The sequence below is a fragment of the Manacus vitellinus genome, unplaced genomic scaffold (assembly GCF_001715985.3).
Source record: "Manacus vitellinus isolate BGI_N305 unplaced genomic scaffold, ASM171598v3 scaffold_12_pilon, whole genome shotgun sequence".
Classification (NCBI taxonomy): Eukaryota; Metazoa; Chordata; class Aves; order Passeriformes; family Pipridae; genus Manacus; species Manacus vitellinus.
This window is the reverse complement of record NW_021938949.1, coordinates 17,552,202-17,566,557: the sequence shown is the minus strand read 5'-3', so window position 1 is coordinate 17,566,557 and position 14,356 is coordinate 17,552,202. Positions and strand designations below refer to the sequence as shown.

Here is a 14,356-nt window from a genome sequence, read left to right as displayed (position 1 = left end):
CCTTCAGGGTGCGGGCGGTGACGCGGAGCCCCAGGAAGAAGGCGGCGGAGGAGCTGAAGCGGAGGGGAGCCGAGGTGGTGAAGGCGGATCAGGACGATGAGCCATCGCTGGAACAGGCCTTGGCGGGTGCCTACGGAGCCTTCGTTGTCACCAACTTCTGGGAGCACTGCAGCAAAGAGAAGGAAATCGAGCAGGTACCTGTGCTGGCATTAACTGGGACCACACGTGGAATGGTCGGGGAGCAGGGATCGAGGGACAGCCGTGTGGCATCGGGGTAGGGAGCATGGGACAGCTCTTGGAGTAGCCATGGCAGCCCCGATGGTTTGAGGCCTCACGAACACCAGGTTCCAGTTCTCACAAAGCCAGAACTTGATCCCTGGTCCCTCGCAGTCACGTGGCTGCAAGATGTGGTGTCTTCAGGGAGTTGTTAAATATGTGGCAGAAAGCACTGCCCAGGAGTTGGACTAGCAGGAGTGTGAACACTTGGCTCCTCAGAGCCTGCCTGGGGCAGGTCTGGGTCTGTCTGCAGTCCTGTAATTCTCTGCACTTGCAGCTTTGGGGCCAAAATCATGTAGTATCAGAGATCCCAAGGGCAGTGCTCACCTCAGGACAGTTTTCCCAGGGTGGCAGCAAACAAAAGATAAGATATGTTGGGGCAGGTATGTTGGCCAGGCAGATATTTTGGGCTGGTACTTGTGTGCTTGGTGGAGCAGTGAGCACCAAAGCTGGAGGATGTGTGGTCTTTCTGAAGTGGGATGGTGTAAGGAGAGGACTCAGCTCCACCTGGATAACTCACTGGGTTCATTGGTGTGCTCAGCCCGGGTCCCATCTGAGGGCTCAAGGTGCTCAGCTGGTGTGAGTTGGATCCTGCCCTTCTGCCCAGCGCTGCAAAGGGGAAGGGGGGTGTGAGGATGATGAGAGCCCCCCCAAATGTCCTGTTCCCCTCTTAATGGCCACCTTCTTCCTTTGCTCAGGGAAAGCGAGTGGCCGACCTCTCGAAGCGCCAGGGGCTGCAGCACGTTGTGTTCAGTGGCCTGGAGAACGTGCACAAGCTGACAGGGGGCCAGCTGGAGGTGCCACACTTTGATGACAAGGGGGAGGTGGAGGAGTATTTCCACGAAATTCAGGCTCCCATGACGTCAGTCCGGCTGGCATTCTACTTTGAGAACTTCCTCTCCGACTTCAAGCCACAGAAGGCCCCTCAGGGAGACACCTTCGTCCTGGGTAAGCAGGAGCTGTGGGTCACTGTCCTGTGACAGTGTTCTCATCTGCTCCCACTATGCAGGGGCTGAGGGGTGGAGGAACCACCAGGGCTGTGGGCTGATGGGGTAAAGAGGCTTGACCACAGCAAGTTGCTGCTGCATTATGGTCCTTCAGACCTGTTTGGTGGCCTGCAAGAAATCAGTGACATCCTGGGCCTGTTTGTGGTGCCAAGGGCTGCTCTGCAGATCGTGCAGTGGCTCTGGACACCCCAAGTGCCTGCATTTGGGATGGTGGAGGTGGGGAGGCTGCAGATCCAGGTGAGTCACGGTGCTGCTCTGGCTGTCACGGCCTCATAGCTCAGTCCTTACCATAGGATGGGTGCTCTCATCCCTTCCTCACCCTGTGTTCAGAGGCTGAGTGCGGAAAACTCCGGCTGTACCTCCTCAGAGCTGGGCTGCACTGCAGCTGGGATCAATCTCTCCACACAGAGCTGCCCACGGGGGACACCCCGATGGACGGGATGGCCGTGGAGGACCTTGGGCCTGTTGTGGTTTCCCTGCTGAAGTCCCCGGGGGAGTACATCGGCCGAGAGATGGGGCTCAGCACCGGCAAGCTCACCGAGGCAGAGTACGCCGCCGTCCTCTCCCAGCAGACGGGCAAGACTGTGGCAGCCAGCAAGGTAGGACTCACAGCTCAGTGGATGGGCTTGGTGCAGCCCAGCACTGGTGCCCAGGGTTAATCCTGCTGCCCCTGCGTGCGGCTGGAGCACAGCCTGGCACCGAAACTGCCCTGTTGGCATTGTCACTGGGACAACTCATGCTTGTGGAGCACACAGGTGTGCCTAGCCCGTGCCTGGCTCCAAGGGATAACTGAAGCTGGAGGTCTCCAGAGGAACCAGGGATGGGCACCTATAGAACAGGTCTCTGCTACATGCCCTTCCCTTCAGCACAGCTTCCCCCAGGGCCTTGCTGTGTCACCAATACAGCACTCCTAGCTCAGTGCTGTGTCACCCTTACAGCACTTCTGGCCATTCCCTGCCCCTGCATAACTTCTTTTTAATGTTTGTTTGCATTTGGGCTGTGCCTCAGGCAGCCAGTACAATGGACCAGGGGTGTGGTGGCTCTCTGTTTTTTTGAGAACCAAGTGCATTTCAGCAGAAACAAAGCACCTCTGATGCTCTCTGCAGGTTCTGCCCCTCACCCAGGGACAAAGAAGCAGCTCTTTTCCTCCCCAGCGCAGTGCAGAAGCACAGCCATCCCCAGGTTGCTGTGGGTTTCTCCCCCTCCACCTGGGGAACTGGGACTCTGTTTCTTCTGAAAGTTTTTGATTGCACCATTTGTTGTTTATTCAGATTCTTTTTCCTTTTCCACACTTCCACCTGAAGTTTCTTAATTTCTAAGTTGTAATCTTGTTAAACTAAGACATCCTTAGCCACAGCTTGTGCCCTGGTTCAGGTAAGGGCTCCCTTGTAGTTGCTCCAGGCCTCTGCCTCATGGAAGAGTCAGTTCCATGCCCAGGCCAGCTGTGTGCCAGAGCTGGGTGCTGGCTCTAGGCTGGGAGGGCTGTTCCCTGCCAGGCAGGGCTGCTTCCTTTGCTCAACCCCAGCAGAAGTGCCTTGCAGAGCCCTCCTCACTGGTGGCAGTGCTGTGACAGGCTGCTCTAACTGAGCCCTCAGCTTCCCCACACGGGCTGAGGGGAAGCCCCAGCAGGCTATGAAAGAGCTTTTTCCACACTTCTCTTGGCAGATCTCCCCAGAGGAGTACGAGAAGCGTGACTTCCCCGGGGCCAAGGAGTTGGCTGCCATGTTCCGTTTCTATGCCCTGAAGCCCGACCGAAACGTGGCCCTGACCATGAAGCTCAACCCCAAGGCCCGCACCTTCCAGCAGTGGGTGGCAGACAACAAGGCTGCCTTCTGAGCCTTCCCCTCCCTGCTCTTCCTCCTCAGCTTCTGTGCCAGGTAGGGGAAACTGGCTGAGGTGCCCTGAGCACCACTGCCTTCCCAGTAGTGCCCCAGGGAGAGGCTGATCCTGCCCCAGCTGGGGAGAGCTTGGTCCATGTGGTCCATGCGTGTGCTCCTGCAGCTTGGTTGAGACTATTTAGGCAACCAGAACAGGAGGAAGGGCCGCACAGCACAGGTAGACGGGTGGGAGAAGTGCTACCTTTGCACACTGTCCTCAGGGAGGTGTTTCTTTAGTCATGCTGGGTGTTTTTAGGCTGGTGGTGGCTCATTTTCCCAGGATCATGCCCTTTCCCAGGCAGCTCTGAGCACAGGGCAGCACTTGGTGGGCTGAAGGTGTGTATCCCTGGGCCTCAAGGCAGGTACCTTGGGACACCTTCACAGCAGGTACCCATGGCCAGTGTTGCTGCAGGCTCCTAAGCAAGCTGAAAACATAATGATTTCTCCATGGAGCTGATTTAGGCACTGCAGGTGAACCAGCAGAGAGACAGAGCCCTGCAACCAGGGACTGTGCAGTCAATTCCTATGCATGTAACACAAAAGCTGAGCCTGATTCCTCAAATCATACAGCTCTGGGCCTGACCCTTGGGCTCCTGGAGGTAATTTCCATCACTTTAGGATCATGGAGCTAATTTCAGTTGCTGTCCCCATGAGTAAAACTGAAGTCTTTCAAGACTGTCCAAGACTCAGTAGAAAAGCCCCTTCCCCCTCACCCTTATATGCTTAAGGTACTGCTTGGATTTGGCAGCTTTTCCTGTGCTTAAAATCAATCCTACCCCCAAGAGATGCTCAAGCCACCCAACCCCTGTCCCTCCTTGTCCCAGAGACCTTCATTCCTATTACTGGGGCAGGGAAAGCAGGTGACAGACCAGGTGGAAGAGTAGACAAGGCAGCAAGGCACAGCACATGTTAAATATCTTTATGAAGTCCATCTTATTTACATGGATACAGAATCACTTTACAGACAGTTTAATCAGGAGGCAACGCGTGCTTTATTTCAGCAAATTAAGAAGGGCAAGACTACAACATGTCCCTGTTGAACTGGTTATTAGTACGTGGGCTGATGGTACCTGCACGGTATCACTAACACAGTAACCATGGGATACTCACTGCAAGAGCTCAGCTGCACCTGGAAGGAGTGATCCACCTCACTTGCACTCTCACACATGTAAAACAACGATGCTCTGACCAATCCTTTATGCTACGGGTGTTGCGCTAAGGTAATAAAAAGATTTTGTCCCCAACTGGCAAAGGGCTTGGTGATCAACTTGTACCCGTTCAGAAGCGACAGCAGTTGTGTGGTAACTTTAGTTATTTGGGGGTTAAACCTGAGGCAAAGTGCAGATGCCACCACCGCTCTGTGCAGGCAATCAGCAGGGCTGAGAAAGCCCACGGCTGTGAGGGAGCCAGGGCACGTGGGCTTGGGCAAGGCCCAGGGAGATTCCACTCGGAGCTGTGCAGGGCAGCAGGGCTGTCGTGAAGACAGGGTTAAACCTCCCTGACCCACCAGGTCTCCTGGGAGAAGGTGAGCAGTGGTGAGTTCACCAAGCACACCTGGCATTGCAAAGGGCACCTGAGTGAGCAGCAGGTGGAGACTTGGGCTCCATAGAGCACCCTAACTCCACCCTAACTGCTCTGCTCTGTGCTAGAAGGACAGTTTATTTCACATTTCTTCTGGTTTGGATTCTAAATAATACTTCAACTTTAATTTTTACCCAATAAGCTTCCAGCAGCAGTAGGGCTGTGGAGCAGCCTCCAGAGAGCCCCATCTCTGCAAAGCTGGCATTTTCCTTCACTGCCAGTTCCTTGGGTGGTGGTGGGGGGGTTGTATCACGATGGGTGTTGGTGCCTCGGTGGTCTGTGGCCTCTCCAGCTGAGATTCTTGCTGTGCTGCCGACTGACATCCTGTGCTCTCCAGAGCCTGCTGCCAGAAAGATTCACCCCAACTGCACAGATGACCTGCTCCTGCTGGCTCCTAGTTCCCAGTAGAACGTTTCCCTGCGGTTGAAATGAGAGGAAGGTTTAGATTTCCTGGCTGAGTTGGCACACAGCCCACTTCGGGAGCACCTCCCCTCCCAACCTGCCGTCACACTGTCAGCCATGCCAAACAGACAGCTTTGAAGCCTACAAAGATGCAAAGCTGAGCCCCTGGAATCCAAGACACCATGTCTGCTGTAGATGATTCTAAGTCCCAGTGCTCCCTCAGAGCAGCCAAGACTCACTGAAGGCACATGAATTATACTCTGGTCTGGTGTGGGCAAGGCTTTGCTGTGCTCTGTGACAAAGGCTGACTCCTCCCTGGTGCTGTAAGCACATGGCAGGGGCGAGTCCACCCCAGTGTGCTGGCACCCCTGTGCCTCTGGCAAGGCTGGGCAGAACCTGGTCTCAGTGGGACCAGCTAATGGGAACAACCTCTGTGCTCGGAACCAGGCACAGCTACTGGGTGGACACGGGAGCAGAGCTGCAGGGGAGGCCCAGCCACCTCCCCAAGGATGCACCCAGCATCTGTGCAGCTTTTGGCTGCAGCAACAATGCAGTTTAATCCCTGGCTTGTTGCTCCAGGTCCCAGGGCACAGCTAGGGTTTTGCACACCCACGGCTGGAAGGCCTGAGGCTAAGTGAGAAGCAACCTTTCTGTGCTCCCAAGAAGTGCTCAGTGTGGGGGAAAGACAACAGTGAAACACAACAGGCCTCCTACCTCAGATGGGGTGTCAGGAGGTAAACATTTTCTTAAGTTTGGAAAGGAATCCCTCCTTGTTCTCCTCAGCCTCAGGCCTATCCCCGCCTGTAGCAGCGCTAGCCTTGGCCCTGCCACCTGGACACAAACAGCAAAGGGCCGCAGTCAGAGACATCTCCCACCAGTACCAGAGGGTTATTTTAGACAGGGAATGGTCAAGCAAAGGCAGCTGGTTGTGCTGCATCCTCACATGGCAGTAAGATAACCCACAACCACTTGGCACTGGAGAGATCCCAGAAAAGCCAACCATGGGCTCAGATTCCACCATTCCCATCCCTTCTCCCCAGCCCTCCAGCTGATGAGGGAAATCCCCACAGGCTTTGGAAGCAAGCACTTGGAATTGAGAGTCTGCCACTAAAAAGTGATCACAGCCAGCCAGGGCTTTACAGGGTTAAAAAAGCTGTCCTGGTGGTCCGTGGAACAAGCTTGTCCTGTTTCAAGGTTGTGTCCTTGCAAAGCAGTGCAAAACCATACCAGGAGCCTGATTTGTGTCATTGCAAGCAGTGCTCAGACAAACGGTATCAAGGAGAAAATGAACTCGAAGTAGAATTAAAAAGACTACAAGCATTTCAGACCAAGTGTCCAGATAAGGAATCTTATAACTGTCCTGTATAGAGAGGTCCTGAAAAGTTGTTTGTCCCTCTAGAAGTGGCTACAGCAAGAACAAAGGAGATCTCTTTTGCTAATCTGCTTTTTCTACAGTAAATCCATCAATAACAAGACCCCAAAATCCTCCTAAAGCTTTTTCTGCACACAGAGAACAGGAAGTCCAGCACTCCCCATCCTCCCAGAGCTGAGTGCCGGGCTCAGACTGATGCAATGGAATGAAATCCCGAGGCAGGACACGCCTCTGAACACCCGGGGCATTGCACTGCTGCTGCCTGGAGCGAGGACACACCTTCAGCAACAGCCTGTCTCTACACTGCAGCCTACTGGGGGTTGTTTTAATCCACCTTGCTGCTTCATCGTGGTGAAAACTGGAAAGTTTGCTTTTTAAAAAAATTAGTTTGGAGAGTGATTTTTTCCCCCTTTGACACACAAATGCCTTTAAAAAGCTGGAATGGAAGTTTAGTGGTCAGAGCGCTCTCCCCTTCCCCCCACGGGTGACTGTAACATGGGAAAGACATAACTTCTATATTAGGAAAGCACTATAAAACAGAACATTGGGAAATATTTGGCAGATGCCGCCTTCCAGTATCCCACACCTGAGCCTATATTCCTGAGGCTTTGGCATGTAGTACAGCAGACCTGAGTTCCTGGGATCGCTGAGCAGCTCTGAAAGGCTCCCACCTTTGCCTAGTCTTAAATGCTCTGTTTGCTTTCAAGCCAAAAAAGGAATCCAAATGGCTTTAAAAAGTTCATTGTTCCAATTAAGCAAGTAAAAACTGTTTTCCAGTACTGAAGACAAAGCTCCTTCCTTATTATTTCACCATGTGTTTTGCCTTTAGCTGCTGTCCTTGCCAGGTACCTCACCCCAGAAACTTGAAACAATTGCTGAATCTGTTCTCCATCTGCAGTTGGAAGAACAGCTTCACAATGCTCCCAGCTGACTGCTCCTCCATCACAGTGGACTCTGTCTACTGACAGAGCCAACACTCTGCACCAATGGACACTCCTGCCCCAGGTTCTCCCATGTGCCCAGGGCACAGCCTGACAGCAGAACTTCCCAGCAGCATTCCAGGAGAAACATCCTGCTGCAGAGTCAGAAGCACAGCAGATGGACTCGCATGGAAAACTGGCCTGAAGGACCTTGTCTTTTCCTACCCCTCTAAGGAGAGTCCTGGCACAGGGAGCCAGGGAGCAGGAGGCATTCATCACCACAGCTTGTCAGGACCCTGAGTACCTCAGTCCCGGCCCTCTGTTCACACACAGATTTGACAAGTACTGGAGCAAAGCTTCCTGGGAAGAGGCTGCCTCCCTGCTTTGTGCTACAGCCTGTTAACACCACACTACAACCGTATCCAAAATACCACGCTCGGCAGGCAGTGCTGCCACACCACCTCCAGGAACCCTCAGGAAGCGCTCTGCACAGCCACACCAGCTCCAGGAGGAGGGAGCAGGAGTCCCCCCCGCTCACCTGACGCTGTGTTTGTGACCCCGTTCACTGTGCCATCCACGTCCGTCTCGTCCTCCGCGTAGCTCATCATTAAGGCTCGCTGGCGATCCGTCAGCCTCCTGTGGGCCCAACACGGCATGGTTAGGGCTGTCCTGGGGCCAGCTGTACCTACAGCCCTCCTGAAACCTCTCCAGCAGCACCCACGAGAGGCAGGTGCTGGAATTACAAGGTGAACACACCAGGAATACACCAGGAATCCCTGACAGTGAGCCATCTATAAATAATAACCACACAGTGGAAGAGGAGAGACAGGATCCACTGCATTTCACTCCACTGCAGTGAAAAATCACAAAATATCTTGAAGTGCTTGAGAAGAACCATAAGGAATAAAAATTTTCACAAATTCTGAATGTCTTTTTGCAAGAAGTTTAAGATTTTGCAGAAACTTGCTTTAGCTCTACTTACTGAGGGACTTTTATCTTTATGTGGATGTAGTGGTCTCCGTAGCCATAACTGTTGACCTTGGGAATGCCTTTCCCACTCATTCGAATTCTCTGGTCTGGCTGAATACCAGGGGGTATCTATGAACACAAATGTCACATTTATTACTCTAGGTGTCTATAAAAATTATCTACTTCATCAGCAAGCTTCAAAGTAGGATGGGAGAGCTCTGGTACACCCAGGACACATGCTGAAGCTGTGTCAGTAACGATGGAAAAGCTTTTGAAGGAATGAGTAAAGAACCTGGCACAGCCTGTAGCCCTTGGATGGGATTTGTCCAGCAATCCCTTCCTTTCCCTGTCCTTTCACAGTGACAAGAAAGGAGCTGTGACACAGCAGGTCACAAGCTACCTGAGGCTCAATCCTGAAGGAATCTAAAACAAGATACTGGCAGACTTCAGAGATTTTCCCCACCTTTGCAGCAGTGATTCATGCCCAATGCAATGGTACTTACTGTGATGTTGATTGTCTCGTACAAGCCTTGACATCGGGCTGTGCCTCCCAGCACAGCCTGTGCTACTGAGATCGGGAGATCCGAGTGGATATCTGCTCCATTCCTTCTGAACACAGAACTCTTCTGAACCTAAAAGGCAGGGAAGTTCCAAGGTGAAGTGAGCACACCACCACGAAGTTCTCCCGGTAAACTGCTCTGAAGGGTCTCAGAAGAAAATATACCAGCCTGACCCTTTATACCATCCACAAACTGCTCATCTAAGAACTATGAGTTAATATTTGGTCTTTTAGAAAAACACAGATCTTGACACAACCATAATTAGCCAAAAGCTTAGGAGGATCCCTGCTTCCTGCCTCAGCACCTCCCTCCCCTAATGCTGCTATTAAATTATCTGTGTCAATATGGTTCTGCAGAGACAGACACTGCCTTGTCCAGTATCCTGAACAGGAGAAAGCCAGAAGGGAAGAGGGAGGGAAACACCTCTGCAGTGGCCTCACAAGCTGGAAGAGAATTAAATCCTCCTGCACCACAAAAGAAGTGTTGAAAAAAATTTTCTCCTTGACAGAGATGTGTGTGACAGTATTCTGCAAGGAGAAGAGGCCCAGCTACAGCACCGGTGCAAAGCAGCCCCTGAAGGTGGATCTGCAGGAGGACACTCGACCAGCCAGCCTGCTGCAGGCATTCCCACAGCCCTCCTTAGCACTCTCATCCCTGCCTGCAGGCAGCTCCTTCACATTTCCAAGTCAAAAACTCGAGGCATGAAGAACCTACTCTGCATTTTTATTCACACTACCCTAAGGGCCTGGTCCTGGAACAAGCAGCTGGATTCTTCATGAGCAGATTCAAAGTGACCCCCCTTGTCACAATGCAAATCTCCTGCTGTCTCAGAAAGTTCACATGGATCATGTTACATCAGATATTCCAAAGGATCACTCACTCTTCCTCCTCTGCCCATTCTGCAGTCACTTCCCAGGCAGTTGAGAAGGGAAAAAACAACTTACACACATACAACTTACAATACATACCCTGAACGTAATGAAAATTTCCTTCTTCCCCACAGGCATCCGAACTGTCTGCCCATCCTCAACTCCTGCGATTGGAACAAGAGGGAATGTTACCTTGGGTTATAATCCATGTGTTACATGTGTATCTACGACCCTGCCAAACCCAAGAGCTGCCCACCACTGCAGCACATAAGGCATAAGATCTCCCAGCAGGCATCACAGTGACACTCTACAGGAGCTGTGGCCCAAGGAAGAAGGTATTTATACCTCTGAGGTGATCACTGCGCCCCAAGCAGGCTCACTGATTCAATCCCTACAGAATTCTTTAGGGAAATGCATCAAATTAAAGAACACAGCAGCCTCCATGGGCTGCAGGAAAACTCCAGGCTGCTCACACAGGGTGGTCTCAAAGAAGTCTTCAGTCCCACCACTGTCTCATCCTCTCTGGTGAGGAAGGCCCTCAGCACACCCTTCTGAGCCAAGCCAAGGCTTTCAGGATTCCCACCCTCTCCCCACGCTTTATCAAGGACAAATGGAAGACCCGTGGCAACAAAACCTTTGGAGAGTTTCACTCTTCAAAGCCTGCCTAGGAGGATCCAGACAAGAACCAAAGCTCAGGAAGGGCAAAGCAAACATTTCTATCCATGGCCAGAAGGTTCATCTCATCATCAGCCCGTTCCATTGACCTACTTTGTTTGAAAGACAAACTTCTCTGCAGCAAAACTCCTTTCGCTGCTCTCCCGTTCGTACCTGTTGGCCAAGTGGCAGGAAATAACTACATTCATTTAACAGAGAGCAGCACACGAGTACAACACTGACCAGCTGGCACAGGAACCATCACTGTCTTCTTCTGCTTGGTTTGCCCCGTTCCCCGGCACACGACGCAGGGCGTGGTTACGATGGAGCCCCGGCCGCCGCAGCGCCGGCACGTCGATCTCATCACGAAGGGGCCCGTGTTTATCGTCTCCTGGGGAGGGAAACGGGTTGCACAAGCACTGAGTACCACGGTGGTACTTTTCACCCAGCACGCTGGAGTTCTAATCGCACACACACAGCCTGTAAGGACAGTGATATCCTTCAGCAAGGGCTGGAGCAGAAAGCTGGCCCTGAAATCATAAGAGGATGCTGCTTGGGAGAAGCTGGATGAGGTTCTCTTGCCAGTGCATTCCGAATTCCACTGAACACCATCACTACTACAAACAAGGGGAAGGGAAACACAACACCTTCCATCTCCAGCCTTTAACGCACAAGAAGGAACAAAGCTCCTTACAGTGCTACAGACATCTGTGTTCTGAGGAATCCAAGGACAATCCACTTGCATGAATTACTGCCAGTGTCCAGGAAAACATTACAGAGACTAAGCTCTGGAGTGAACTGTGAGAGCAGCCCTCCAGACCGTAGCACATGAGGAATCAGATGCATGGAAACTCAAAGCCTGGCAGCTCCATCATTACCTGCATCCCCTTACTTCATGGTTACCCTGGGGCTATCATTACCTTCCTCCACCCCCAAGTCAAAGGATCCCATTTAACGTCCAAGGAATTTCAGAGCCGTTACGTGGCATGAATATGGTTTGTACAATAGCAGAGAATCCATCCTGAAGGCCTGTGCTTTCAGCTGAGCACAGCACTTCTTTAACACTAAGACAATCCTCCTAGGGCCGATTAGCATCAAGCTGACTTTAACTCGGCTTTACCCGAGATCAGCTGTTGACCGGGGTGAGAATTTTTCACCACGGACTGAACTGATCTGCCCCAACAAGGAAAAGCACAGCAGAACTGGTGTCCTACAAGGCACTCACCATGCCTGTGCCGCTGCAGTAGTGACAGCGCTGCACTTTGGTGCCCGGTTCGTGCCCTTTGCCATCGCACCGCTCACAGGAGTCTTGGATGTTCACCACAATCTCCTTGTTAACACCTTTTGCAGCTTGGGTGAACGTCAGTTCCATGATATACTGCATAGGAAACATGGATATTGATCTGTGACTGATGTGTGACAGAGTCTTAAACAGATTGGTTTAGGCCAAATACCAAACAATGCTGAAAACAGATCCAGGTAATAGAGCGGGAGGAAGAAACAGATAGGCAAACCCTTGTGAATGACTGTGCATCTAATCTGAAGAATCAATAATCTATCTCAAATAAATAAAAAAGGGGTGCAAAAGGATCACAGACATTATAGGAATGATGGTTACCCCAGGCTGATAAGCATCAGGTTGTGTGGCAGCAATGAGAATTTTTATGAAAATGCTGTGTAGCAGCAACAAGATTTAAAAACAGAAAAGAAAGAAGTAAAAATAGAAGTTGAGTGTTTTCCTGCTCTCAGGAAAACCCTTTTTTTGTTTCTAAAGGTTTTGCTTCATGGGAATGCAGCAACAAGTGAGGCTGAAGGGTTTCCATCCCAATGGCAGTGGCTTTTTCTTTGCCAAGTGAAGTCATCAGCAAAGATGACTGCACATAAGAGGACATTCTCTTTACAGTAAAAAAGTCACTTTTAGTAAAGCCAGAAGTACCAGAAACACTTGGTATTTGAAGACAGCACGTGAAATGACAACACTTAAAGGAGCATTCAGCTGCAGCACAAAGAACAAGACACGTTCTGTTATAGGCTCCACTGCAAAGTTAAACTAATTAAGTTGCAAAATTAAACCAATTAAGCAGCCAAACCTATCGCCGGAAGGCCTGGTTTACAGTTACAAGGTGTTTTGTGGGTTTTAGCATTGCAGATCACAGCAGGCATATGCAAATCAACCCACAGCAGCAAAGATGCCTCTACAGCGATGGAACTGTTGGGCAGCACCGACTGGTGTCAGTAAACACCAGAGGAAGTAGCTCAAGTCCAGAAAAAACAACTCTGTCTGGAGAAGCAGCTTATCAAAAATTTGACTCTCCACCACACCCCATGCCATGGGATACTCACAGACTGACATTCCCAGAAATAACTCTCTGCTGAAGCTCTTGCTCCCAGAGTGCTCTGTGACAGACCAGTGCGTCCCTCCCCAGCTTTTGAGTTTTTAATTCCACTTCTAAACCAAGGCACCTCCTACCTCCTGTGGCTGGTCAAAGACACTCTGAAAATCGCCGAAAGGAGATCCCGAAAACTCCCCAAAGATCTTCCGGAAAAGCTCCTCGGGATCAATGGAGGGGCCGCCGCTCCAGTACTGCCGCCCCGTGCCGGCGCCGGCCCCGGCAGCGCCGGCCTCGAAGCTGGCTGTGCCATAGGCATCGTACTGCTTCCGCTTCACCTCGTCACTCAGCACCTGGGGGCACAGAACGGTGCCATCTGGGCATGGTGTGGATCCCCAGTGCCCTGGAGAATCCCTGGCTCTGGCACTGCCCCCACGAGCCCAGGCTTATCAGACTCTCCTGCCATCGGGAGGGCTCGCTGAGCTCTCAGCACCACAAGCTGCTTCTTCCTCTCTTGGCTCAAAATCAGGAAAATGACAATCTTACTGATTTATAATAAGCAAGAATAACTTGCTTATTACGTAATCAGTCATTAATATATCAGGTGAAAGCTGGTAACAGTGCTGGGGTTAAAAAAAAACAGGGCTGGGGAAGCACAATGAAGGTTCCTCTGTCTCAAACACCTACTGACAGGTTTTTTATTTGATTATTTATTTTAAGCTGACAATGATCCCATGGAAGTGACTGCTGCATCCATGCCAGTGACTTACTCCTAAAGAAGAGCACAAACTGAAAGAGCCCAAAGCACCTAAATCAGATACTTGGGCCAAGTAATTTCCTGGAGACACCGTTGGGACAGAGGTGCTCCAGCCTGAACTGCATCAAAAAACAGCCACGGTTTTACAGGAAATGTTTCCCCTCATCTACCCTCCAACCTTTCCTCTTCATCACGATGAAATTCTGCTGTTACCTCATAGGCTTCTGCCAGCTGAGAGAACTTCTCCTTCGCTTTGGGGTCATCCTTGTTTGTGTCAGGGTGGTATTTCTTTGCCAACTAAACAACAAAAACAAACCATTAGAGACAAGCAAGGAGTTATTTACTTCAATGTATCTCACATGCCAGGAAAAACGCATTGGGCAGAGCTCAGCATACACTATCTCTATTTCAGGGAACTAAATCCCTTCATTTTCATTATCAACCCAATATAAGGAACCACAGGAGCTGCTCCTGATCCTCCCAGCAAGCCAAGATCTTTCTGGAAGGAGACATGAGGTGACACCACAGGCAGACTACACTTTGGAAGAGATCCCCAATGCCATGTGCTGAGCTGCCCCACTGCTCCCTCCCCTTGTCTCCAGCGGGGATCTCAAGGGAGGATTTGCTCTCTGCCACACCGGACAGGCAGCGAGGCAGTTCTGTCCCCGTCCCCGCGCAGCCCCGGCCGGACGCACCTGGTAATAGGCCTTCTTGATCTCCTTCTGGGTGGCGGTGCGGGGCACCCCCAGCACCTGGTAATAGTCCTCCTTGGTGCGGGCCCC

At 51.5% G+C, this 14,356-nt stretch overlaps 2 protein-coding genes across 2 annotated transcripts in view; one reads left to right on the top strand and one right to left on the bottom strand.

Moving 5' to 3' along the window:
• Positions 1-4,404, top strand: part of NMRAL1 (NmrA like redox sensor 1) — a 15,911-nt gene extending 11,507 nt beyond the window's left edge. The window contains exons 2-5 of the mRNA XM_008930394.3: positions 8-194; positions 975-1,224; positions 1,692-1,882; positions 2,949-4,404. Of these exons, the coding sequence (XP_008928642.3) occupies positions 8-194; positions 975-1,224; positions 1,692-1,882; positions 2,949-3,119 (799 nt within the window). The 3' untranslated portion in view covers positions 3,120-4,404. The remainder of the gene's footprint in view (positions 1-7; positions 195-974; positions 1,225-1,691; positions 1,883-2,948) is intronic.
• Positions 4,065-14,356, bottom strand: DNAJA3 (DnaJ heat shock protein family (Hsp40) member A3; the record flags this gene model as incomplete). Its single annotated transcript, XM_029957869.1, has 11 exons — positions 4,065-5,158; positions 5,858-5,974; positions 7,974-8,071; positions 8,418-8,533; positions 8,908-9,036; positions 9,933-9,997; positions 10,731-10,878; positions 11,713-11,865; positions 12,958-13,170; positions 13,788-13,871; positions 14,270-14,356. Coding segments are annotated over 10 exons (1,197 nt in total), but the record flags the coding sequence as incomplete, so codon positions are not given.